At 42.2% G+C, this 27674-nt stretch overlaps 1 protein-coding gene across 2 annotated transcripts in view; it reads left to right on the top strand.

The window, feature by feature from the left end:
• DOCK1 (dedicator of cytokinesis 1) overlaps window positions 1–27674 on the top strand; it is a 246904-nt gene that overhangs the window by 165800 nt on the left and 53430 nt on the right. For both annotated transcript variants that reach the window (XM_033065521.1, XM_033065520.1), the window contains exons 30-37: window positions 7730–7808; window positions 8254–8354; window positions 11101–11159; window positions 16835–16983; window positions 23393–23478; window positions 23664–23820; window positions 25727–25767; window positions 27094–27184. In XM_033065521.1, the coding sequence (XP_032921412.1) occupies window positions 7730–7808; window positions 8254–8354; window positions 11101–11159; window positions 16835–16983; window positions 23393–23478; window positions 23664–23820; window positions 25727–25767; window positions 27094–27184 (763 nt within the window). The remainder of the gene's footprint in view (window positions 1–7729; window positions 7809–8253; window positions 8355–11100; window positions 11160–16834; window positions 16984–23392; window positions 23479–23663; window positions 23821–25726; window positions 25768–27093; window positions 27185–27674) is intronic.

Genomic DNA, 27674 nt, shown 5'->3' with positions numbered 1-27674 from the left:
GCTGAAGGATCAGGATCTTGCCCAGATGTTCACAGCTGGGTGAGGGGGGCAGAGTCAGCAAAGGTCTCTCTTGGCTCTTGCCACTTTAATTCTGAGAGCCACCCCTTGGATCAAACCCAGCTTACCTAAAGCTCCAGCAAGATGTTTTTTTTCACTTTCCCAGCATTAACGTTCCCCTCCCAAAGCGGCACAGCCCAGCAGAGCAGCTGCTGCCGTTTATCCCGCTCATCTCTTACAAGAAATCACATTTTAACCTCTTCCCAGGGAGTCTCTGCTTGCCTGTGTCTGCTGGGGAGATGGATTCCAGTTTTTGTGAAGGTTCAGCTCTCCTGGGCACTGCCTCTGTGCTTGTGATTGCTTGGATTAGAGAATAAAAGTCATTGGGATAATTCAGCTCCCATGGAAACTTTTCTGCCATCAGAATGAACTTCACATCTGGGGGGAAACTTCAGCAAATGGAATTTCTGCACACACCTGATTGGTGGCCCCAGCACTGAAGAGGTGATAACCCACCCTTTGCAGATTGCTTTCTTTTTCCTCATTGCTATTCTCTGGTGGAATTTGATAAATTAAATACCTGCAGGAAAAAAGGGAGATTCTTTTCCAAGCAACATCACGACATTTCTTTGGCCAGGTGCAATTGTCTTCCCAGTTGATGGCAAGATGGATGAGAATGCCAAATAATTTGAAATGTAGCAGATCAATTCTATTGATTTATCCATAAGTAGCTAAAGTGGCCTTAATCACCTCCAGTATCCATGGAAATGGGGAAGGAGCAGAGAGAGGCCAGTGCTGCCAGCACAGAGCAAGGGAGGTTCCCCTGCTGCAAATCGTGAGGCACTGTCAAGAATTTGAAAATATTTTGCCAAATTCAGCCAGAACTTTCCATGCTTTGCAGGAAAATTGTGTCCTTTCCCAGCCTGTCAGTGAATTATTTCTGGGCTGAATGTTTGTGTGAAAAGCAGTGCAACAGGAAAACAAAAAATCTTCTTCTATATTGATTTTTCCCACTGTAAAAAGTGGCTGAATTCCTCTGTGAAATCAAGTCCAAACAAGAACTGAGGTGAAAAGTTGGGTGGTGAGGCCCTGGCACAGAGGAGCTGTGGTTGTTCCACCCCTGGAAATGTCCAAGGCCAGGCTTGGAGTAACCTGGGACAGTGGGGAGGGGTCCCTGCCCATGGCAGAGGTGGCACTGGATGAGCTTTAAAATCTTTTCTAACCTTTTTGGGATTCTCTGATCTTTCCAGAGGGGGGAAGGTGATGATTTCTGTTCCCAGCAAAGGCTTTCTGCATTTTACTGAGCACTGCACTACAATGAAATGCTTGTTTAATAACTCACCTGATGGCAGAGATCCCTTCCAGCAGCACTCCAACAAATTACATTTGTTTGAAATTACAAGCTCTGTTGGGAGTTTTTGCCAACTGTCACAATAGAAAAAGTCTCTTGGAATTCAGCAAGTCTGCTTCCTTTAGAATAATAACTTTTGAGTAGAGGAATAGTAACACTGTCCACTTGCAAGAGATGCTACTTTGCCAGCATTGTAGCCTTAGCTAAAAACTCCTAAATTAAATTGTGTGCTAGCATTTCCATTAGAAAATGTGATTTCCAAGCTTTTATTACTCTGCCATAAAATTCTCCAGGCGCTAAAATTGAGCACGGACGGTTCTGTCCATGGAGTTATATCTTAGATAAAATTCCAGGAGGCAAAGTTGATTTGGGAAAGGGGATAGAAAAGGCTAAAGCCTCTTATTGCCTGCACTCAAAATCATCCAAAACCCACAGCTGAGAGCTCAGACAGAGTCAGGGAAGTGAGGGCAGTCCCATCCATGGTTATCCAATCCCTGGAGAGACTCAAACCCCACCTGGGCACAGCCCTGAGCAGCTGCTCCAGAGGCACCTTGGAAAAGGATCCATTGTGCTTCTTCAGAGCCCTGGTTATTGGTAGTCAGCCCACAAGTTTGTCCTTCAGCGTTTTGTAACTCAGTTATTTTTCATTCATCTGTCCCCTTTGTTTTAGAGGACTCTGGGCCTGGAATACAAATGAGGGGAGAGCTATCAGTGATTAGAGATAATGTGCTAAAGCAGGGGCTGAAATATTTGTTAGAAAATAGGTTAATAAAGTGACATGGAGCACCTGTGCTGCTGTGGAGCAGGCATTATGAGGAGATTATGCTAATGTGGGTATTTAGTAGCAAGTCTTCTTTGGGATTACTCTCTGCTATTATCATCCTCAGCCCAGGAATTGTAATTCAAAAGGCAGCAAATGATCAAGGATTTAGTTTCTTTTTTTTTTTTCTTAAGTTTTGACTGCTCTTTAGCCTGCTGAATTAGAGGATGTTGCAAGGAATCTTTTAAACACTTTAAAAATGTTCTTTAAGAGAAGGAAGTGGACTGAGCAGGGATGTGTAAATATAAAGAAGTGTTAAATGAAATTAATTCATTTGTGGCTGACAGCTGGTGGGACTGGAGGTGCAAAGGCAGGTGAAGAGGGAAAGAGAGAAAATTTGGGAAAGGAGAAAACTGGGGGAGATGCAAGAGCACCTTCAGGCTGAGCTGTTTAAAGGATTTTGAGTCTCTTGTGAGGCACCTCAAATTCTGGGAATTTCTGGCTCTGCACAAGTCCCTGCCAGGAGGGGACACCGGGGGGATTTGGGATCTGGGAACAGGAACAGGAGCAGAGGGAACAGCCTCAGGTTGCACCAGGAGAGATTTAGGTTGAATACCAGGGAAAATTTCTTCTTTAAATTCATAAATAAGAAAAAAAAACCTATTTAAAATGATGCTGGAGGTGAGGGGTGCTCAGAGAAGGCTTTGCTGTGCTGTTTGTGCCTCCTGGGTTTCTGTTCTCTGGGATTTCCAGGTTGTTGTTCGAGGACTCTGTCTCCTGTGAGCACCTGGGATTTGTCTCCAGAGAAGCAGGAGCTCAGGCATGGGGAGCATGGTGATGTGCAGGAGGGCTGATCAGCTGCAATAAAGCATTCATTATCCTTCCATCTAAATTAACTGAAATTGCATCATCATAGTGCCTTGTAGAACCTCACTCCAAATTCCCTCTTTTTTCAAATTATCACCTACACCAAAAGTATTTTAAGCTGGCTCTGTGTTTCTGGTATAGATAATTATTCTTCCATCAAGAAAGTCATTTTTTTCATTCTTTTTCCTTCTTTTTTGATGCTTGCTTAAGGAAAAATTGTGGGAAGGACATTCCTAGTTTGTATTGTTCCTTTTCCTCTCAGAAATTTTCCTGTCAGAAATATTTTGCATAAGCACTCACAGTGTAAATCCAAATCCCTGGGTACTGGAGCTAACTAAATAATGTACAGAATGGCATAAACTGTAAAAATATTTCCACTTTTTAACTATTTCTCTGTGGATTATTCCTGCAGAGGCAGCTGGATGGGTGTTACATCCTGCACCTCAGCTCCTGGAGCTCCTGCAAATCCTTTCCAACAATGTCAGAAGCTGAGTGAGAGAAAATGAGGCACAGAATGTTTTTAAACACGAGCAAATCAGGGCACTTGACTAATTAGGAGGGAGAATGGCAGAATGAGAAGCGGCTGAACCTGAGAAAGGGCTAAAAAAAAATGACTTGTTTGGCACAGTGACTCCTGTTCCATTTATAAATGGAGTCCCTCTGTCCCTCCTTCATTTACCATTGCCACTGGAGTCAGGATTTGATGTATGCTCCCAGCCTCCTGCAGGGAGTGAGCTTGTTTGGAGGGAAAAAAAGACCTTTTGGAAAACTACAGAATCCAACCATTAATTTTTGCTGTGTTTGGTGAAGCAATCTCTGCATCCACAAACCAATTAAGCACCTATGGGCCTAGTGGAAGTGAATAATAATCAATAACAGGAAACATTCCCAGGAGTCAGGAGCTGAAATTGGAGTCAGGAGCTGAAATTGGAGTCAGTTCATGAAGCAGCAGCTCATTCCTGGATGGATTAACTGTGGAGTGAGAGCCATAAAGGGGCAGAAATTACTGGAGAAATCAGGAGTGCCTAAGGCAAGGTGCATGTACCCAGCAGGTCACTGAGATTTGGTCACCTGCAGTTTTGGTTTGGTTTCTTGAGAATTTCTGCTTTTTATGACCTGTATTTCCTAATGTTGATCTCTGCCATGGTTTCCTCCATCTCCTTTTCCCTGGCTTCTCTCCCCTGAGATCTCAGCCACACTTGTGGGGACAATTCACTGTTCCTGCTGGGTCCTGGAGAGCTGGTACAGGTCTGATCAGGGAATGCATAAACAGGGATGAAATCCAAAAATCCTGGTGACAGAGGAAAGCTTTTGGGGACACCCCAAAGTCTCTGTCAGGGGCTCCAAGAGAGCTGGAGAGAGACTGGGGACGAGGGATGGAGGGGGAGGAAAAAGGGAGAATGGCTTTAAGCTGAGAGTGGGGGGATTTAGATGGGATTTTGGGGCAGGAATTGTTCCCTGGCTGGGATGGAATTCCCAGATTTGCTGTGGCTGCTCCTGGATCCCTGGCAGTGCCCAAGGCCAGGTTGGACATTGGGGTTGGACACTGGGGACAGTGGGAGGTGTCCCTGCATGGCAGGGGTGGCACTGAATAGGACTTAAGGTCCTGTCCAACCAAAATGATTCTGATTCTGCTCTGTGGAAGGTCTCTAATCACAGAATAAGTGGTCAGTCCCAGAAGAGACAACAGAAATCTCTGGATGCACCTGGAGCCATCCCCACCCCCCTTCCCCAGAGCTCACACCAAAACCTCTGTCCAGGGTGTTGGATTTGTTCCTTGGTGGATTTTTGTGCCCTTCTTTCTTCCACATATCCTGAAGTGACTTCCTTCTATAATCATATTCCTTCTATTCCAATCACATCATAGAAAATGTTAATTTCCTGCTTTTAATTGGCTTGATAAAGTCTTTTGTCTCACAAATCTTTCCCAATACATTCGGATTAGGTTTTGTTGTCTTACATGGCAGCAGAGTCCATTGTGTTTGCTTCCAGTCTCTGAACTTCTTCCTTTTTTTAAAGTTTAACTTGTGTGCCTCTTCCTGACATGGATAATAAATTCTTTTGTTCATTGAAACTGAATTTCAAGAAGAGCACTTCTTTTTATGCACTGGGAGCCAATCTTTGTTATTAATTACAGCAAGATAAGGGCTGGCACTGCAAGGGATGCTCTCCAGCTGAGAGTTTTGATTATTTATCCCTTGGCCCAGTGATGTCCAAGTCCACCTTTTATCCTTGAGAGTGTTCCAGCAGCCAGTTCCTTTCTTCTTCAGTACAGAACTGTTGCTTTTGGGTTAATTCCACTTATTCTGGAGAGGCACTTTGTGCTTCATTTCCCATTGTCTGTAACTTTGGACAGTGAAGTTACTGAAAATTGTCAGGACAGGCTTTGGAGGAGGATTTAACTAACACCTGGAATGATAAAACATTTCACCTTCCTCTTTCAGTTTTTATTTGGGCATAAACCTGAACTGTTTTTATATTCATGAGTTTCAGCAACTTCCCAGGTGATAACAAAGCATTGCCCAGGTTACAGCCAAGAATTCATCCAGCAGGAATTTCTACTGTTGAGATTCTCTCTTCAGAGTAGTGATCTTGCAACTTGCTACTTCTTCTTGCCAATATTTTAATAAATGTATTTTTAAAATTAGCCTCATTAGATAAAAATCATCTTAATTTTGCTGTTTGCTCTTGGCACTGGAGGTGCTAAAATATCCTGAAAAGTGCTGGGAGATTTGCATGACATTTGATTTGCAAATGAAAATAGGCTGAAATAATAATTGTAGTTGTAGTAGTGGAAGTAGGAGTAGTTGAAGAAGAATTAATAATAATAATAATAATAATAATAATAATGTTCTGTTGACTGTCACTGGGATTTCTCCACTGACCTAGGAAGTGTTTTATCCAGTCACAGAAGGATTGATCAAATAAAAAATTGGGATTTCAGTAATTCAAAAATCAACCTGAAATCTCTCCATCTCTTCTTTGGGATGGTCCTTTATGGAAAATGGGAGGAATTCCTGACTTCCTAACCCCCCTGACACCCAGGAGTTTTTTAATTCCAGCTCCAGTTGAACACATTCTGCCCTGCTCTTTTTCCAGTGGCAAATACAGCAGAATTTGTATTTTTGTTCTTTGTTGGTATTCCCTGGAACTAATATAAGAGAAAAATGAGATTTACAATTTAAAGAAAAATAAAGGTATATAAAGTAATGAGATTATGCCAAAACTTCCTTAGATGGAGGAGATTGAGTACATTACAGGGATGTCTGAGGCAGCATCGTGGAGTTGCAGGCTCAGTCCTGGTGAGCTGGACCCTTTTTTATGTCCATGAAGAGCAGCCCTGGACCTCCTGCACCACAATAAATTGTTCATTCTGGGGAGATTCCCAGCCTTCATTTATTACCAGCTTTGAAAAGCACAAAGCAAAGCAGGGATGAGGAGAGGATAAAGCTGCAGTGACAAATTTTTCCTTTTATTGATTTATTTTCAATATATAAATAAATAAACTCTCTTAGAATCCTGATGAATTTATGTACATATTGATGCATTTATGAATTTATGTACATATTGATATATTTATATAAATACGTCAATATGTTCATAAATACACATTTGGCAACATATAAAAATATTTATAAATAATGTCTGTTTCCAACATGTTGTCCATGGATTATCTGGAGGCTTCTTTTCTCTTGGATACCAAACTTTCAGCTAAATATTTTTTTTTTCAGGAGAAATTGCTAAGTATGTTAAATTCAGTACAAACCCTTTCTAGCTGGTTAATTTTAAATAATTCTGGTTTGGGGTGGTTTTTTTTGGTGTTTTTTTTTTTTTTTTTTTTTTTTTTTTTGGCCATCCTGAAGGAAAATCAACTTTTTTGTTTGCAGTAGTGAACTTTCTTTATCAAGATTGGTTTTGGGGTAGGGAAAAAACAAACCCAGAAGATATCAGGAGGTGTTTTCATCATTTTTGGGGACTCTGAGGAGCCACAGATCTCTCCCAAAGAGCAGCTCATTTTTCTGCCATTAGCTGGCAGCTGCACAGCATCAATTTTGGGTTTGCAGGGGGAATCTCATGTTTGTTTTGAAAATGGAGATCAGGCTACCAAGGAATAATCAGTTTATTTTTCAGCACCATGAATATGTAGTGCCCTACTTCTCCTGTGCCATTTGGTTTTCTCTTTCAAGCTTGTCAGGCCAAGTCCTTTTGCAATTTAAGAAGCCTTTTAGAAACTCCAGAAACTACAATGGGTACTGAATTAGCATTTTGGAAGTAGAGCAGTGAACAATGTTTTAAAGATTGTCCTTCAGCAGCATTTCTCTTGTGCCATAAGTGGATTTATTTTTTTTTATCTCATGTGTTTAAAAACGTGTTTTCTTGACCTTAAAGTTAAATTACAAGGAGTTGCAGGTCTGAGATAGACACAACATTGTAACTTTAAAAATGTATGTCTATATAGTGCTAATAAACTGAATGTTTAATGATCTCTTGATTATGAAAAGATATTTTAAAGACAAGTGATTTTATCCCAAACACTCCCTCTGTTTCTGCATATGCTAATTTACTTGATTAATTTGGAGAACATCTGCATAGAATTCTGTGCACTTACCAGTGGTGAGATCACACTGCTTTTCAAGTATCAGCCTCAAATTTCACTTTGCAGACAGACTCAGATTTTGTGTCTAATTGGGATGCCAAATATACAAAGGTACCCCAGAAGTGTGTAATTATGTCATCTTCTCTTGATCTTTCAGAGTCTTCCTGCGAGCAATTAATCAGTATGCAGATATGCTAAACAAAAAATTCCTTGATCAAACCAACTTTGAGTTACAGGTAAGAAAAAAACTCCCAGCTTTAATGGAATAAATGATATTAATGGAATAAATTTCTGCCCTAAACTTTGTGGTTTTGGTGGGTTTGTTCATCACTGTGAATCCCAATTATCCCAGTTAAATCAGCAGGTGTTGGGATCCATCCCTGACTTGTGGTCTTGTCACAGAATCACAGAATCACAGCAGGTTTGGGTTGGGATTGTGCTTGAATCATCAGAACACAAAGAATTGGGATTTGTAGCTGGGAAATATTTGTTGGAAACATAAAGGCAACGAGGAGCTGTATTAAGAATTTATCAAGAAACACCATCTCTGTGGTGTCTGTTCTTTTCTCCTTTAAATATTTATGTGCCTAGTTTAGAGACTTTTAAGTTGTTTTGTAGGTGTGTAGAGAAACATTTCAGAGAATTAATGGAATCTCTTCTTGTCATTTTGGGGGCTTTCAGCTCTGGAACAACTATTTCCACCTGGCTGTTGCTTTTCTCACACAAGAATCTTTACAACTGGAGAATTTTTCAAGTGCAAAAAGAGCAAAAATCCTTAACAAGTAAGTCCTGCTCATCATTTAAATCATGGCCATGAACTCGAGGTCTATTGCCATAATTTCAGTGTAATTTCTTTGCTAAATCTATTCAAATTGAGATGCAATCAGGGGATAATGAAAGGTTGGGTTGAAAACCATGAATCAAGTGGTGTGTGTGTTCCTGCCCCAGCATGGAGATCTGAGTTTCACCATTCATTGCTGATGAATTCAGTGTTTGCTGCTGCAGGATGTTCACAAAGTCAAGATCCTCAGAAGTGCCACCACGTTCTAAAACTGCATTTTGGAATCACTTTGTGCTTTTAATCTTATTTTACATCTCTTTATTGGTAATCCCTGATATGTGTTCAGAGGGAATTTTGGAACCCCAGTCCCTGAAGGATGGGTTGGGATAAATCCAATCATTTCCTGCTGCTGAGGGGTTCATTCCCCCTGCCAGGCAGAATCCCAGAGTTCAGGAAAGCTGTGAAAAGGGGGGAAAAGCCTGGAAATAAGAGTGGAACATGAAGGTTTTGTTTAACCAGTGATTAAGGGTGGAGAAGACCTCTAAGGTCATGGGTCACTGCCCCATGTCCCCAAGTGCCACATCCTTACAGCTTTTAAATCCCTCCAGGGATGGTAAACTCCACCTGAACCAATTCCAATTTCTTCTGGGTGAGGAAATTTTCCCAACTCTCCATTTAACCTCCCCTTGTCCTGTTGGTATTTCTCCTTCCTTCTACTGGTGTTCCACATTAGTGACATTATTATTATTTAACTAAACACCAAGCTCTGCAAAGAGCCAGTTTTGTGATTTCAGACACTGTGTGTGGATTCTTTTTCTGTGCATAAGATTTGGGAAGAGCAGCTAGAAAAGCTGGGTGTTCCCATAGCCAGTGAGGTCACAAAAATGGGAAATTCCAAGCTGTGATTCCCTGAACAAGCACAGCTCATGGTGTGTACAATAAACAAAATGTGTCTGTATAGAGAAATAAAATGTATTTTGTATCCCTTCACCTTCCCAATTCAGGCTTTTCTGTTGGTTATTATGACAAAAGAAATCCCAGGGAGAGTGGGGACAGTTCATCACTGTTGCAGTGACTTGGATTTAAAGGCTTTTTGCTCATGTGATTTTAGGTTTTGACCAGAAAATTCAGGAAAGGCTCCACATCCCAGCCCTTTTTTATGGGAGCCAAGTTCTGCCCTGCAAACTCCACTGCTCCCTCCTGATTTTGAGGTGTTTCCTTTGGAATTCTGCCTTGAAAGAAAATTTTAAAGCACTTTGGGATCTGCTTTACCTGGGACTTGTGGGGTTCCTTGATGAAACAGGAATATTTACAAGTTCACTGGAAAAGTGGTGTCAAGCAGAGCTCAGGGTTTGGGGCTTGTGCTATAAATACCATAAATAACATTATAAATAAAGGTTTTTTTGAGGAAATTGAGCTGGTGTTGCAGAGCCAGGTGTATTTTATTTAAGGAAATCGAGCTGGTGTTGTGCAGGCAGGTACATTTAATTTAGGAAATTGAGATGGTGGTGCAGGTAAATTTTATTTCATTAAATTCAGAATCCCTTTGCTCCCTCTGCCCAGTGTTAGTGAGCAGCTACAAGAGCATTTTAGTTCAGCTCAGACTCCTGACCTGAACAAAGAGCCAAAAGCTGAGCTGTAATGGGGCTGGAAATTGCTGTCAAATACATTTGTGGACTGGTAATTCCTCTTTGTCAGGAGGGGAACCACAGGCCCACAAATTTTCTTGGAGTGATTTTTATAATAAACAGAGCAGTTTATCTCACTGAAGGAATTCAAGGAATCAACAGGCATTTCTCACTGCTAATATAAGTAAATAAATTAAGTCATTTGAAGTGGTTGCTTAATAAAGTTTGCAAAATTGTAAATCTTTGTTCATAATGAATTTGCAAATTGTTATTTTCAGTTTAATCAGGTTTTGGAGACAGGAACCAAGACAATAAATTTGAGATTCAATAAATACATGGTCTGGAGGCACTTTCATTGCTGTGTGAAGGCACTTCTGTGTCAAAAGGGATATAATTAATCAGTTAATTCAATATCACACTCACCCATCTTTTTAAGTACATATTTCAATTAAAACGTCAAATATTTAATAATTAAAATTTAATTATTGTAATTTGTAGGTTTTGCTAAACATTGCATTTAAGCATTAGATAATAACAGATTCTTGATGATGCAGAAGATTCTCTTTAATCCATATTAATGACAGGGTGTCTCACTATTATCCCCCAGAAATCCTGCAAGTTGCCAGATAATACAATTTGGCTCATCTTGTTATTTAAGTAATGATCTTTAACTTGCAAATATTCCACGTAGCAAAGGCATCCTTGGAGCTGGTTCTGGTGCTGATCCCATCCTTAATGAAGGCATTGGGATGATTTCCACTCATCAAAGCTTTCCTGTGGAGAAGGAGGGGAAAGAAAAATGCCCCAGGTGGGAGGGGGAGGTGCTGGTGCTGCAGATTTAGGGTGGATGGGCTCCACCTCTGCCTGGCACCACGGAGTGTTGGAATTTTGGGGGCTGGAAATTTTTTTTTCTCCAAATTTTGGTGTTTCCAGAAGCATTGCTGAGCTGCTGGGGATAGCCAGGTAATCTCAGTAGTGTGGCTCCAATTTGAGAACCTGTTCTGGAATTTCTTCTCTGTTTGAAGGCTGTGAATCTGATTTTGAAATGAGATTTATCTGCTTGTAGGTCCTAGATTTATTTTGTTTTAATTTAATGCTGGGTTTGTTTTCCTTTTCAAGGTACGGGGACATGAGAAGGCAGATTGGGTTTGAGATCAGGGACATGTGGTACAACCTGGGTAAGTACCCTAAGCATGTGTTACCTTCAGTGTTCCCAAAAAACAATTCAGAGGGATGTTCCTGGAAAATGCAGTGCCAGCTTGGATGGGGCTTGGAGCAGCCTGCTCTGTGGAGGGTGTGCCATGAAATGAGAGGATCTTTGATGTCCCTTCCAACCCAAACCATCCCTTGAGTCTCTAAAATGAGTTTGCTTTCTCTTGAAACAAAAGAATGCTTGCAGAAAGCTTTTAAAAATCAGGTGATTGAAGAAATCAAGCCACCTCTGCATATTGAATTCACCATCTGGGAAGGCACATCACTCTTGTTAATGTTTATGTGTCTTGTGTTTTTTGTGGGTTCAGCTGAACACAAAGCCATTGCTATGGTGATACCTACTCAATGTCTTTTTTTTCCCCTTAAAAATATCTATATACACACATATCTCTATTTACTCACTTGAGGATGCAGTACCTGAGACTTTAGCAAAATGGTGTGGCCAAAGATTCTCAGTACCTCAGCCTGGAAATTCTGCTTAAACTCTGCTGTTCATCCTAGTGTGGCTGCACCAGTGACTTGGGAAAGCTAGAAAAAAAAAAAAAAATAAACGTATTTCAGTTTACTCACTTGAGGATGCAGTACCTGGGACTGTAGAAAAATGGATGTGTCCAAGGGTTCTCAGTATCAGCCTGGAAATTGTGCTTAAACTCTGCTGTTCACCCCTGTGTGGCTTCAGTGGCTCAGGGGAGCCTGGGAAGTTGGAGCTCGTAGGTGAATGAGGCAGCTCTGCCTCTCTGCAGCCTGGGCTGCTCTCCTGCCATCATTTACCTGTACAGGGATTGAATTTCATGAGAAGCTGAGTATTTACTCTGACCTGGGTGTACTCATCTGCCAGATTTCATTTTCCTGAGCTTAACAGCACAGACACTTCAGCTCTTGTGAGTTTTATCAAAACTTCCTTCAATGATCAGAAATAAAAGCGTTTGCCACTTCACTTCTATCTCTGCCTGAGCTGTTGTTGCTGAGAGTTGAAAAAGCCCAGGATCTCTGAGAGAAGAGAGTGCCAAGGCTTTATAAGTTTTGATATCACAGAATTTGCATCCTATCTGCTGGAATGATGAGGAAAGGCTTCAGAGAGCAGCTGAGTTCACTTTTATTAGAAGCATCTTTGGTGAATTAAGTGTCTGGAGAGCAGATTAGAGCTTAGTGCACGGCTGAGATGTGACTTGACAGGCAGGTAATAAAATCAGTGTCGTGCCTGCTGCTGCATCACCCAGCGTGGGCTGCTGGCAGCCTCTGGCTCAGTAATTAGCCAAATCCTTCCCTCTTCCAGCCCCACAGTCAGGGAGTCATGGAATTGTTAAAGCTGGAAAAGGTCGAGTCCAGCCCAGCATTGCCATTGCCCCATGTCCCCAAGTGCCACATCCACGTGGATTTTAAATCTTTCCATGGATGGGGGCTCCAGCGCTGCCCTGGGCAGCCCCTTCCAATGCTTGTAAATCATTTTGGTGTAGAAATTGTTCCCAAATTTCCACCCTGCCCTCCCCTGCCCAGCCTGACCTGTTCCCTCTGTCCCTGTTCCTGTTCCCAGATCCCAAATCCCCCCCAGTGTCCCCTCCTGGCAGGGACTTGTGCAGAGCCAGAAATTCCCCCTGAGCCTCCTTTTCTCCAGGCTGAGCCCCCCAGATCCCCCAGGAATTATCCAACCCCTTCCCAGCTCCCTCAGCCGCCTTTTCTCCTCAATAATATTTCTGTCCTCTGGATTCTTAATGGATTCTAAAACTTTTCCCAGGATTTACTTGACTGAAGGTAGAATTTTTGATGCAGACTTTTCCATCCAGCTGTTGTTGAGTGAGATTGTTTTTTTCCAGTGCATTGTGCCTTTCACTGCTGCTGCTGTCACTGGCTGCTCTTTACAGGTTATTTAGTTGCTCCAGGGTTCAGTTTCTCACCATTAACAAGGATAATAATTTCCCCTGGAGTTTTGGGAATCGATTGGCACAAGGGGTAGTGTTTTCTTCAATATTTCTTTCTGTGCTGTCATGAAAGCCTTTTATTTTTAATGGATTTTTTATAAATGGGGATTATCCAGGTAAGATGCCTCTGTGACTCCTCAAGCTCTAATATCTGTGATTCTCCAAGATCCATTAATGGGATCATTAATGCCAAAATCCCACATGTGGAGGGAGTGAGGAAATTGCTGCTCCTCCCAAGAAAAGCTGGGAGAGAGAGGTAAATGTGAGGCAGGACAGTCCCAGGCAGCCTTTGTGCTTCTGAGCAGCACCTTGATTTTCCTCATTTTGTCACACAGAGTCCATGTTAAACTCATGGATCATGTTTAACTTCTGGCCCCTCACCAATCTCATCTGTGTCACAGCATCAATTAAGAAGGAATTCCGACTTCCCACTGCATAGGAATCGATTGGAGGGGGGCTGACACTTTTCTCTTGGAAGCTGCCCTGCATTAATCAAATTATTCATGTGTATGGTTAGAAAGCAAATCAGAAGTGAAAGGCTGGAATCCTGGAGCACAGGATTTTTATGTCTGTGCCACTGTGCATGAGATGTGATGAAACCAAACCACCCTGACTTTTGATTTATGGATTAAAGGGTATAGAAAAGCCTCAAAAATGAATATTTAGTCTCATCAGGTTTTGTTTCTAAATACCATGATTAACACACGATGCCTGCTGAGTTAAAAGTCCCCAGCTGGGAATAAGGCAGTCCTCCAGCTAAAATGCACATTTAAAAGTATAATTCTTGTCCTGAAATTAAATGGTAAAATAAGAATTCCTAAAGTTTTAACTTGGCTGCCTGTTTCTGATGCAGGGGGAGCCTCAATAGTCACACCTTCCTATTTTTATGAACAGGAAAAACAAAAAAGAACATTTATAGTGCAGAGCAGCACTTTACAGGCTTTTTTCCTTCCATGCCACAACCTGAACTTTAAAATGTGTTGCTTTGAGTCACTGTTTTGTTGAAACTGGGGCTTCTTAAAGCTTGCTGAGACATTAAGCATCAAAAAAGCATCAAACAGGTCATGGCCTGTCTTGGAAATGCAGGAACTCAAAACCCACACACTGAAAAGAGTTTTGTGCTGCAGTTTAGCCAGCAGAGCCTCAGAGTCAGTGCCCAGGGGTGCAGTGGTTAATGTCCCACAGGTGAGTGGCACAGGAGCTGAGGTGACATTTCAGTGACATCCTGGTGGCACAGGTGGCAGGGCTGCTATTGGTGATGTCTGAGCCAGCAGGGGGGAGATGGAGAAGAGAAACTCCTCAAGGTGAAGGGGATGGCTGCTGGTGTCCTCCAGCAAGTGCCACCATCCCTGGCAGGGCTTGACGTCACCAGAGGTGTCTTGAGAGAGCCCTGGATGTCATTGGAGGGAAGGGCAGGGTTAAAAATAGCCCTGAACTTTGGGTGTTACATAAATAGAAGTCATTGCACATAACCCTCTCTGCATTAGTCAGGCGTGTTCCCAGCCCAGGGGACAGGGGAGGCTGCTGGCAAATTCCTCCCAGCTTTGTGGGGCCCAGACTGAAATGGGAACAGTGTGGGAGATGAGAATCCCAGCAAGGAGAGCACCTGGGGTCCCTTCCTGCTGTCAGCACATCCCATGGCCAGGCACAAGATGCTGCAAGGGGAAGGTTTTGCCTGTTCAAAGGTGGCTTTGGGATTCCTAAAGCAGCTGCACAAGTTGGTTTTTCAGAAGAGACTCCTCAATTTTCTCCCAGACTTGTCACATTTGGTGTCTCTGTGTGGGAGCTCCCACACTCCCCCAGAGAGCAGAAAGGTGAATTCCATGCTGGGTTGTTCATCAGACAGGGGGTGGATGCCCTGGGGGCAGGGCAGGATTGTTTCCCTTCCATGTTTTTTTAGTGAACAGCATCTCCCAGGGTCAGGTTGTCACAGCAAACTCATGTGTGTCACCATGGATGTCACCCAGGGCTCCCACTCCCCCCAGAGAGCTGCAAACACATCATCATCAAATCAAAAATCCCAATCTTGTATGGATTTTTCACATCTCAAGTTCAAAAGATACTCCTCTTCTGAGGGAATTCCTGTGCTTGAGGCAATGGAAAAACCCTCTGTGGCACAGGAGAGCTCAGTGTTCAGATGAACAACTTTTGTCACTGTCATTTGTTTTCTGCAGTGTTGGCTCTGACACTGCTCAGGATAGCACAAGAAATCTGTCACCTGAGAGGCCCAGTGTGATAATCCTTGTAGGATTATTGAGGGAAGCTTTAGGCCTCTCACTTGATATTCCTGAGCAGCCCCCAGCACTGCAGCAGCACCCAAAGTCACCATTTTCCTTGAGCATTAATTTGCCCTGATCTGCTTGCTAATGCTAATAGGATTCAGGAGTTTGCCAAATCAAGGAACTTAAATTATATCTGCTAAAAAAAGGAGCGTGTTTTGGTGGTAAAGGATTTTTCTTGATTACATTTGTTGAGATTTATGTTAGTTCTGGTCAAAGTGAAACTACCAATTAAAGACTTCACTGGTTACTGTCACGGTGGTGTAGTGCAGTGGAATAAAAATGAGTTGAAATCTGTTTCTGTCCTGTACCACTGGTGACTGCAGTGGGAAGCAAGAGTCTGAGAGCTGGAGGAAACTGAGGGCTGGACTCCAAAGAAGCTGATCTGGAACACAACACTGGGCATAGAAACAGGGATTGAAGCTGGATGTGAACATCCCTGCCAGGGCATTTGTGAGGAACATCTCAGTTCTGGCCTGAGCTGCCAGGGGATCCCAGCCTGTTGCACATGGAGAAATGTATTTATGTTTGTGTTTCCTAAACTCCTGCCTGCAGCTCTCAGGGCTGTGCTGCTCCAACACCACAGTTCAGTGAGGTGATGAAACACCAGCACAGGGTGCCCAGAGCAGCTGTGGCTGTGCCCAAGGCCAGGCTGGAGCACCTGGGATAGGGAAGGTGTCCCTGCATGGCAGGGCTGGAATTGGATGAACTTTAATGTCACTCCCAGCTCCAACCATCCTGTTGATTTCTCCATAGACTTATTCACCAGATCATTTGCAGCACCCACACTCTGCATCCATTAACACAAACAGCAACCTGCTCTTTTGTCCTAGGCCAGTATTTATTAGGTACCACACTCCTGCTAAGCTTTAATTTCCCTTCCCTGTGTGGAGCAGCTTCCTCTTGGGAAGCTAAATCTGCAATCAGGTTTTGCAGGCAGCTGAGCTCCAAGGAAAGGAGACATATTGTGGGCTGGCTGAGCTGTGCTTTCATGTCTGGAGGCTCTGTTAGGCTGCACTCACGGTGACATTTTGATAGACTGACACCGAGAACATTTTGTTCACACAGGAGTCTAAATAAGTTAATACAAGTGATGTGCCTTTTAGCCTCCCTCCCTGCCAGCCACACATTGTGTTTTGAAATAAAACTGGAAATTTGGGTGTGAAAATCTGTAGTGGGAAATGTGGAGAGTCTCAGCTCGACGACTGATTCAACAACTCCTCTTGATTTGGATTTAGACAATACCTCCCCTCCTGTGGAATTAATAATAATAATTATAATGGTGGTCATCATAATCATCAAATAAATAAGAATAATAAAAAAGTGTTTCAATAGTGCCAGATATTAAAACACACTTTGTTATGTTCCATGAGGATTTATTAATGAAACTTTTACATCTTCTGCCAAAGTTGTTCACTCTGAAATGCATCTTTTCTCCTAAAGGTCAGCATAAAATCAAGTTCATCCCAGAAATGGTGGGGCCTATCCTGGAAATGACACTGATCCCAGAAACAGAGCTGAGGAAAGCCACCATCCCAATCTTCTTTGACATGATGCAGTGTGAATTCCACTCCACCAGGAGCTTCCAGAGGGTAAGCAGAGAGCTGCAGACCTTTAAAGTGAGGAGGATTCGACTGTTCTTTGACAAAACATAAGGAGTTCTGTTATTTCTCATTTTTCTAAAGAATAATATAATTATGGATTTGCTTGTTTCCTGTAAAACTGAGGGGCTGTGGAGTTTTCATCTGTTGGTTATTGAGGGAGAAATTTGCATGTAGTAAATGGAACCTTGGGTTATGGCACAGGAGCAAAGACAGATGTCTTAAATTGTCGCTGTGACTCACACAAGGAGTTTGCTCCTGAGATAAATGGGACATAAAGGAAGCCTGGTAATGTGGCAAAAGTATAACCTGTAAGGATTTATCATCTCTGCTCTCTTATAATTCTGATTTTCCATAGCATTTTATGGATTTTGAAGAGGAAAAAAACAATCCAGCACTATCAGTGCTTCTTCTTGCTCTAGAGGCACTGCAAAATCTCAAACAGTAATGGAGCATGTTGATTCTATTTTATTTCAACCTGCTGAAGGGAGCCCTTGAATACACACACACCATCTTTTCCTGATAGATTCAACTTTTGAAAGACAAGTGAAGTGAAAGCAAGTTTCCTGATATCATTCATCTGACATTGCTTCCCTTGAAACTTTGCTTATGGATTGAGTTTAAGACTAGTTAGGCCAGGCAGGGTTTGGACTAAGCCAGTGGAGCTCCTTCCCACTGAGATTGCTGTCAGTTCAGGATATGACCTTGTGAATTTTGCAATAAAGCTTGACATGTGTTGTTTGCTTTTGTCCCTTTCTATTGGCAGATTTCTTTCTTGGATGAAAAACCTTATCCTTTTCCATACCTTTCTTGTGAACTGCAATTGAGAAGCAGCTCTTAATAAATCTGTAGGCAGAGTAAATGAAAATCTGCGTGGGGAGACTTAAGCAAGGGAAATGGCATCAGCTTTATTGCTTTGATTTGTTTTGTGCTGGATGGTGTGTGGAGAGGTTGTGAACTGTGTTTTGGCTTCATCCAATTACTGCATAATCATTTTTTCTCATGTTTGACTCCAGTGCTACTGTAAAGATTGAAAGGCTCGCTGGGATGCCATTTAAACAGTTTCCTGTCAGATGCTCTCTTTTGTTGCTTGTCATTTTTTATTTGTACAATTATATAGATCATGAAAAATCCGAGGGTAACTTTATAGCTAAATTTATGGCCCTCAATTTTCCTGACAGAAGGAAAGCAGCTTTGTGTGGAATAGTTGGCTGATTTTAACAAATGAATGTCTTAAATATTTCACTTAGAGTTTGGGGGGTTTTGCTATTTGAGAAGAAAAATGCCTCATCCTCAAGTCAGAGATGTCTGAGATTGTACTTGACATAGAATTCCCTGTGGCAGTGCAGCTTCTTTATGGTTGTAGCATTGACAGGACAGGTGCAGAGGTAACAACCCCCTTTTCCATGGGTTTGGAGGAACCAGCCACATCCCACGAGGAAAAATCAATCTGTCCATTGATCATGCAGTTCTGAGTTTGCTGAGTATCAGGTTGGCCTTTGGGGAATGAAGATCACAGGCAGAAAAAAAGAAAAACCACAGGCAGGTGAAAAGAAGATCCCAGGCAGAAAAATGGAAGTCAGAGGCAGAAGAGCAGAGGGTTGAAGGAAAATCTAGGCTGGATGGGACCTTAGGTTGTGTTATCTGGGACCCCTTGAATCTCAGTTTGGAATATCTCCAGTGAGGGTTGTTTGGGCATTTTCTGGGTGAGCTGTTGCAGTGTTTAATCCTGGCCTTGGGAAGGTGTCCTTGCCTGTAGCAGAGGGTTTGGAATGATACAAGGTCTCTTCCAACCCCAATATTCCAGGATTCTATGATTCAGACTTTCTGCTTTTTATTTCCTGATGGAATTTCTGTGGATCAGCCTGTGCTGTTTCTGCTTCCTTCTCCTCTCTGAGCACCTTTTAGGTGTTGGAATGTTTGAGTTGGATTTTCTGTGGGCTGAACAAACCCAATTCCTTCAAGCAGAGCAGGTTCTGCAGCACTCTGCCATGTTGGTGACCCTCCTTTAGACCATCTCCAGCTTGTCAGGGTCTCTCTAAGCTGCTGCATCAGAGCCAGACACAGAATTGCAGCTGTGGTTCAACAAGTGCAATAGTTCCTGCTGCTGCTCTGGCCATGCTCTTGCTGGTGCAATCCAGGCTTCATTGAAGGGGGACAATTTTTTTCATATTCAGCTTGGTAAATTGGATTTTCCCAGTCACCTTCTTGCCCTTTGTGTACCTGGAAAAACCTTCCATGAGATCTTGCCCTGTGGTTTCCTCAGGAGCTGAAGTGGGGCTGCCTGCTCTGTAGATTCCTTGCTCAGTTTTTTTGTCTCTTTTGTGTTGAAGTGATAGAAATAGAGTTTTTTAAAAAAATTTTTAAATATTACCAGTACCTAGGCAAGCTTTGATGCTTAATGGGTTGATGTAATGTGCAGCTTTATATCCTTTATATGCAAGTACCAATTATCCTTGTCCAGCACTGCTTCCAAATGGCATGGTTGGCTGCTGTTAAACTAATCTGCCAGAAATCCAATTATCTAACCTTATTAGTCACATCAACAAGGGTTTAGATTGGCTCCACTTCTCCAGCAGATGCATCAGCCTCATGATTTGTGGGGGAGGAACTGCAGTTTTGTGCTGTGGTGGTTTGTGTGGTCAACAGGCAACTTTCCCTGTGGTGGTTCTCATTTCTGCAGGATTTGGGTTTGGTGTTTTTTTCTTCTCCCAGAGTATTTAGAGGCAGAACAGGATAAACTCCCCTTGTTTTTACAGAACTATAACAAGGCTGACTGAATTAAAAGCTGGAGTTGCCCATTTTGTCCTGTCCCTCTGAAGGTTTTTGAAGCCTTTATAAGAGTTCAGAGTGGCCTCAAAGCAGGAATCCCATCCTAAACCAGTGTGGGGCTGCAGCTTCCCTATGGAAGGAAACTCCTCCTTCTCCCTTGGATGGTTTCAGTAGCAAATGAAATTTGTGAACCTCTGGATCAAAGGGAATTTGTCAGAGCCACAGGAGTGATGAAAGAGAATTGGTTTGATTGTTCAGGGCCTGCTCAGGTGAGTGGGATGGATCCTTGGTGACAGCAGGAGGGAAAGCTTCAGGTGAGACAGCCCTTGAGCTGGATGTGGAATTGGGAGCATGGAAAGCTCCTGGAACTGCCTGTTCCTCCATTCCTCATTTCCCACCAGCACCCTTTGCATCAATTTGAACTCACCTTTTCTGTGCTTGTGTCGCTGCTGATACCACAAGAAATCTCAGTATCACCAAACATCACATCAGCATTTGGATTTTCACATGCTGCTTGTTGATGAATTTCAGATGAATTTAATTCCCCTTTGTCAGGTGTTTCCCTAGTTTATCTGAATCTCTTTTGGCTTTCAGAACCTGTAGTTCCTTATTAAGTCTTTTTGTCACTTCTGAGCCCTTAATTAACCTCCTTTTCCCTGTGCTGTGAATTTTCAGACAGGACACAAGTAAATAACTCTCCCAGCTCCTGTGATCCCAGTGAACATTCAAATCCAAATAACTGATCCCCCAAAGGATTGGTTTCAATAAGTAATATTTTTACATTTCCTACAGTTGAAGTGTAACTTTGTAAGGTTTTCTTGGTTTCTGGCCTTTTGGAAAATATCAATAATCCTCTCTCCTTCCACCAGGAGAGCAAGGGAGAAAAGTAATGCAGTGGCCTCCAAAATGATCCCATCATTTTGAATGGCTCCAGATCTGTTTCCCAGCTGGAATGCTGTGGAAAAATAGGAAAGAGAGCAGAATGAAACCATTGGGAATAACCACCAACTTTCATAAAAACCTCTGAGCAAAGTTCTGCTGTGCTTGTGTGCCATTCCTGCATTAGGACTGATTTCTGGTGGTGTGATCTGTCACTTTTATATAGCAATTTTAAGTAGCCCACATCAAAATGAATTTATAGCAGCTTGAAGGGCTGGAAGTCCTCCTCATCTACAGCAAAATTAACTTGTCAGCCTGTGCTACAAATTCAGCCTTCCTTGAGGTAAACCCAAGCCCCAAAGTGATCAGTTGAGTTGACAAGAGATGGCTCCCCCTGATTAATTTGCTCCAGGTGGGAGATGGTCACAGACACTGGATGTGCTCTTTGCTCAAGTTCAAACTCTCATCCTAAAGAGAAGCTGAGATCTTGATCAGCTGAGAGGAAAAGTGGATAAAAATGTCCTGTAATCTTCCTGGTGTCACCCCTCAGGCTTTCAGTGTCAGCAGGAGGATGTGGCTCACTGATGGTGCAGATGTTCCCCCTAAAGCCTCCAGGAAGAGCCTCAAGTGGCACTGGCTCTAATGGAAACATTGGAGATTTGGCACTTCTTCATTTGAGACTAAATCCCATTGCTATAATTGCAGGCTTATTTATGCATTAAATTAAATGTAATGCATTTATTTTAAAAAGCATTAGGGGGAAAAAAAAAGAAAGAGAGAAAAGGAAAATGGAGTTTATCAACAGATGCCAGGTGCAGTGTCCCAGAGCCATTGGCTTGTGCAGCTCCAGGGTCACATTCCTGCTCCCATCATGGGAAATGATAAACAAATTACAAACCTCCAAAGCTCCAGAACCCTCAGCTGGTATTGAGAAACCTTCCTCTGTGGAAAGACCACAGAAGGAATTTTAACTGATGGTAAATAACATTTATTCATGTGGCTGCCACAGTCTGCATCACAGCAACTCCATGAGAAATACCAGGAATGACTGAAGAGCAAAGAAATTGTTAATAATCCTTAAACCCCCAAATGCCACAAGTCTGGCTCTGTTCAGCCCAAGAAGCTGTTAGGGGAAATGGCCCAACAAAATGTGGATTTACAGAGATTTAAGTAAAACTGATAGTGGGAAGATCCTCAAGATCCTGCATGACAAATGTAATTGCTCTTCTCTATCTGAGTAATCTTTTCCTAAAAAATCCATCACCTGGAGGGCTGGGGCTGGCAGCAAGTGTCATTTTTTACATTGGGTTAGAAAGCCAATTTCTTTCTGGGCTCATTAGGGAACAGGATTTTTGTGACTTCTCTGTTTCATCATTGTGTTGTTTCAGTGTTTTACTCAAGGCTCTGCTACTGTGGGAAGATGTTTGCTTCTGGGAGGGGGTGGATTGCATTATCCTGCCTTTTCTCATTTTCCTGTCATTATTTTAATAATGGATTCATTGTATTCACTGTGACCAGAGACAGGACCTGAGGGAATGGCTGGAGCTGGGCCAGGGGGTTCAGGTTGGATTTTAGGGAAAGGTTCATCCCAGAGGTGCTGGCACTGCCCAGGGAATGGGAACAGCCCCAGAGCTCCAGGAGTTTGGACAGAGCTCCCAGGGGTGCCCAGGGTGGGATTGTTGGGTGTCTGGAGCTGCACTGATGATCCTGTGGGGTCCCTTCCAACCCAGAGTATTTAGTGATCCAGACAATCCATTCTTTCTCCATGGTACATTGTGTGCTGTTAATATCACCTGCAGATGGAAAGTACATCTCTTGACATTTACAAAATGTTGGTGCTCTTTGTTCTTTGCTTCTCCTCAGCGTCCTTAGGGGTGGCTTAAGCAAGTGACAGTGAAAAAACCTGGTGACAACTGTTCTGTCACCAAACTCCCACTGTGAGCACTGGGCTCCCATTCCCCTGCCACAGGCTCCCAGCTTGCCCAACCTGTCCTGCTGAGCTCTGTCTCTAATCCTGTGGCTGGCTGTGCTTATTCAATGAAGAATAAGGATTGAGGTGACTTCACTGATTCCTTATAGAGCAGCAGGTCTAGAGTGAGCCTTCCTCCACCAATAATTCATTCCTAGCAGCAACAGCTAAAACCCTCTGTAACCATTAAAAATCCAGGGAATTACCCAGTTTGCATTTAAAACACATTCTGATGGCCACTGAAGTTTTAATTCTTTTAATATTACCCAAATAAAATTATTCTGGAGTTGTTTGGAAGTCCTCCCTTGCCTCCCTTTATCAGGCTGTGTCCTGCAGTCAGTGTCTGTGTGCTCAGAGGGGTGTCAGGGATGCTGGGGCTGCACCCAGCAGGGTTATCCAGCCTTAGGTATTGCCTCTCCTCTCTCAGAGACCTTCCAGCATTTCTGTGTTCAGTTCTGTTGCTGGGGACATTCTGTCTCCTTTCTTCCTGCCCTCAATTCCTGTCATTAATCTCACCCTTTAGTTTTCCATAATTTTTATTTACACTTCGTTTAACAACGCGACCGATGATTCCTTTAACCAGAGAAGTCCTTGTAGGGCAGGAGATCATCGTGGAGACTCCAAAAGCAAAGACTGCAAACTCTAAAAGTCAATCAAGCTTTAAAGCAGGAGCTAAACATCTCACCAAGGCACCCAACCAATCTGTGAGGCATTGAGGCTACAGTAATAAAGTGAAGAATTTGCCAGCTGATTATTTACGCTTGCTTTGTTTAATTACAGTTCGAGAACGAGATCATCACCAAACTGGATCACGAAGTGGAAGGAGGCCGTGGAGATGAGCAGTACAAAGTGTTATTTGACAAAATGTAAGTGTTGATCAGCAACAAAATTTATGTCATGGGAAGTCAGGAGAGAGAGCAATTAGACTACAATGAACTTTGTAGCCCAGAAATAATTAAAATCTGTTAACGATGCGCAATATTTAAAACCGCACCTGAGTCAAGGTTTTTTCTCTGCGTGTGATTAACAATTAACTTAATTGGTTTTGCAGTCTCTTGGAGCACTGCAGGAAGCACAAATACCTGGCCAAGAGTGGGGAGACCTTTGTGAAGCTGGTGGTGAGGCTGATGGAGAGGCTGCTGGACTACAGGACCATCATGCACGACGAGAACAAGGAGAACCGCATGAGCTGCACCGTCAACGTGCTGGTGAGCAGTCACAAACCACTGCAAAATCACCACAAAACAGCACAAATACACTGTGAAACCACTGCAAAATCACCACACAAATTCACTGTGAAACCACTGCAAAATCACCACAAAACAGCACAAATTCACTGTGAAACCACTGCAAAATCAACACACAAATTCAGTGTGAAACCACTGCAAAATCACCACAAAACAGCACAAATTCACTGTGAAACCACTGCAAAATCACCACACAAATTCATTGTGAAACCACTGCAAAATCACCCCAAAATCAATACAAATTCACTGTGAAACCACTGCAAAATCAACATACAAATTCGCTGTGAAACCACTGCAAAATCAACACACAAATTCAGTGTGAAACCACTGCAAAATCACCCCAAAATCGACACAAATTCACTGTGAAGCCACTGCAAAATCATCACAAAATCGACACAAATTCAGTGTGAAACCACTGCAAAATCACCATACAAATTCAGTGTGAAACCACTGCAAAATCAACACACAAATTCACTGTGAAACCATGGCAAAACCACCACATAATCAACACAAATTCACTGTGAAGCCACTGCAAAACCACTGCAAATTCAGTGTGAAACCATTGCAAAATCAACACAGAAATTCGTTGTGAAACCACTGCAAAATCACCACACAAAATCAGTGTGAAACCACTGCAAAATCACCACAAAATCGACACAAATTCACTGTGAAACCACTGCAAAATCACCCCAAAATCGACACAAATTCCCACGTGAGGTCTCAGAGAGTTCCTAATTGGGATTTATTGATCCTGAGTTCTCCTGGGATAAATTTGTCTGCACTGATCATAGTTTGACTTGGAGGGTTTGATCTGCACTTAAGCCAGGGACAGGAGCAGAGGGAACAGCTCAGGCTGGGCTCAGGGTGGAAATTTGGGAAAATTCCTCATGGAAAGGTTTGTCCAGCCCTGGCACTGCTGTCCAGATGGAGTCCCCATCGCTGGAGGGATTTAAAATCCATGTGGATGTGGCACTTGGGGACAGGGGGCATTGCATTGGCAGTTTGTTATCTGAATTGAACCCAAAACTAATAAGAAGTTATATCAACTTAAATTCCCCTGGAACAACCCATCCTTCCTCTGGGAAATGTGGATTCTGTCTTGCATTCCAGTTCTCTTTAAGAGATCACTTTTATACTGGATTTATGTCTCTTTTAGTTCAGGTTTTGTGCTTTTTTAGTGTCTCCTCAAATTTCTTTAATTTAGCATTGAAATATATTTAATTCATTGAAGAAGGACTTTCTTGGTATTTTGTTTTCTTAGATAGATTTTAAATTTTGGAGTCAAACTTACAATTAGATTCAGAAATGCCTTGAATCTCTCCCCCAGTTTATCATATTTTACATTTCCAATATTTGCACTGTTAACCAGTTTATCTCAAGGCTGGAGGCACTCAGAGGAGAGTGATGCTAATATGTGACATATGAAACCAGATAAATAACACTAATCTAACTTTTTATTTCCAAGGAAACTGTTAGAATCCAAGAGCAGGTGATGTATTTCTCAACTAAGGTTTGGAGTTTTCAATCCATAGAACAACTGTTGCTTAAAAATGATGGGTTTGTTGTACATTGGAAAATTTTCAGCTGGAAATGGTTAATGGTGTGTGACATGCAAATGCCAGCAGCAGATTTCTGGCAGTATTGTTCTTGCAAATTCTTAACCTTTGCAATGAGACTGCAACATGAAACATCCCAGCATTTGATTTTCTGAGTTAAATAACTTGTTTTCCATCACTGGAGGCAAATTTCATTTTGCAGTTTGGAGGCTGACGTTACGCAATTATGAATTTTTAATTTGGAGCGCGTTCTGTGTACATTCCAAAGTGTGAAATCAAAGACTTTGTAACCAAATTATGTTGTTTTTCAGAATTTCTACAAGGAGATCGAGAGGGAAGAGATGTACATAAGGTTTGTAAACATGACTGGTGACAAACTGCCTGACACAGGCTCTGTAATTGGGGAAATTAAGTTCATATTAAGCAGTCAACTTGGGGCTGGAGGAGAAGAGTAATGAAAAATCACACCTTGGCTGAACCTGAAGTAATTCAAAAGCTTATCTGCACTGAGAACAGAGTGCTGAGAGTGAAAGTCAGGAGATTATCTCTGTCCCCTTTCTCCAAGTCCTTCAGTTCCATTACAATGAGCACTGAAATACTCAGGAGCCAGAATTCTTCTGGTGATGAAGAAAACAAGAAAAGCAAAGGCTGAGTAAAGAAAGGACATTGCCTCCTGGTGAGGTGCAGAATAAAAACAACTATTAAATAATACCTGAGTGATTCTTATTTTAAACTTAAAGCTTTCAAAATATCTTTTCAGACCAAGTAAACATGGAAATCTTGTGCTTTCTGTAAAGCTCATTGTTCACAGCCCCCATTTGTGCTTTGCTGACTGTTGCTGACACTGTTGTGCTAAAATGATGAAGTTTGTGTTTGTAATGCTATTTTAGGTGTCTCAGTGTTACTCATTATTCATTCTCAGGTGCTTGTTATCTTTTTGGAAGAATTTTCACTTGTGAACTCTCTTCCTGTTGTTTAAATGTTTTTAATTGGTCTTTTAGAAGTTTGCAAAAGAATAGGAGATGGCAGGATTAATAATTGTGGACAAACACTTGAAGTTATTGCTTATTATTTAGGTCTGCCCTGTTCAGCATCTCTCACTGTCTCTCCCAAATTGTCTCTCACTGTCAAACTCCCATCCAAATTCTCTCCAGTTTCTGTTTACAAACTTATAATGAATATCAAACTTGAAAGAATTTTCACTGGCTTTTTAAAAATACAATTTTAATAGTTTTGTGGGGATTTTTTTTAATTATCAATAGAAAAATCATCAAACAAATGAAGAGACTCCCCTGCCAGAGGGGTGATGGTATTGAAATTAAAGAATGAAACTTATTTATGTCCCCATAGCTCAACTATAAGAGTGCTCTGTCTTGCACATAATCTGGATTGGATTTATTACTCAGCACAGGTCATTCTTATGGTGTTCAGACAAAGATTGGACTTGATGATCTTGGAGGACTTTTCCAACCTTAATGATCCCATGGTTCCATTAAAAACAGCAAAGTGCAAATGCAAATTCTGCTAAAGATTGTCTGCACACAGAAATGGGAACTTAACTAAATATTTGTGGGATTGGTTATTTGAAGACAGACTTGAACCCTTGTAATCTTCAAAATAAATTACTGATTGACACCTTACCCCAGTGTTTCTAAGAGCCTTTGTTTCTGTCTGGCAGGTACCTGTACAAGCTGTGTGACCTGCACAAGGAGTGTGATAACTACACAGAGGCTGCCTACACCTTACTCCTGCACGCAAAACTCCTCAAGGTAACCCCCAAAACACATCCTAAATCTGGGGAATCCCAGCAGCAGCCAGCCAGGGGGTGTTTGGCACTCAGAACATCTGCACTGTCAGCTGATGAGCAGCTCTGGGCTGGGTTTTCTTTTGCACATGGAGTTCATACACAGAGGAAAACAAAACTTCACTGCATGCCAGAGGTGGATCTTGAGCTGGAGTGAAGGGAATGTGGTCAAGTCAGCAGCACAAAATCCAAATATCCAGATTGTACAGTATGTGAGAACCTCTAACCAGATATTTTAGTAAATGAGCTCTCCACAGATCTTTGGTGCTGGAGCCTGTTCTCAAGTGCTCTTGGCTGTCAGTAACTGATTCAGTTTGGATTTCAGACAATTGGAGAGAGATTCAAATGGCCTTCTGTCCAAGTTCATGCCTTTAAAAGGTGCATATAATTTCAGTGCAGTGTTACCCAGTTTATGGCACATCTGAAGAGGCACAGCAATATTGCTCCTCTCCAAG

Source organism: Catharus ustulatus, chromosome 8, assembly GCF_009819885.2.
Source record: "Catharus ustulatus isolate bCatUst1 chromosome 8, bCatUst1.pri.v2, whole genome shotgun sequence".
Taxonomy (NCBI): Eukaryota; Metazoa; Chordata; class Aves; order Passeriformes; family Turdidae; genus Catharus; species Catharus ustulatus.
This window is presented reverse-complemented; position numbering and strand designations above follow the sequence as displayed.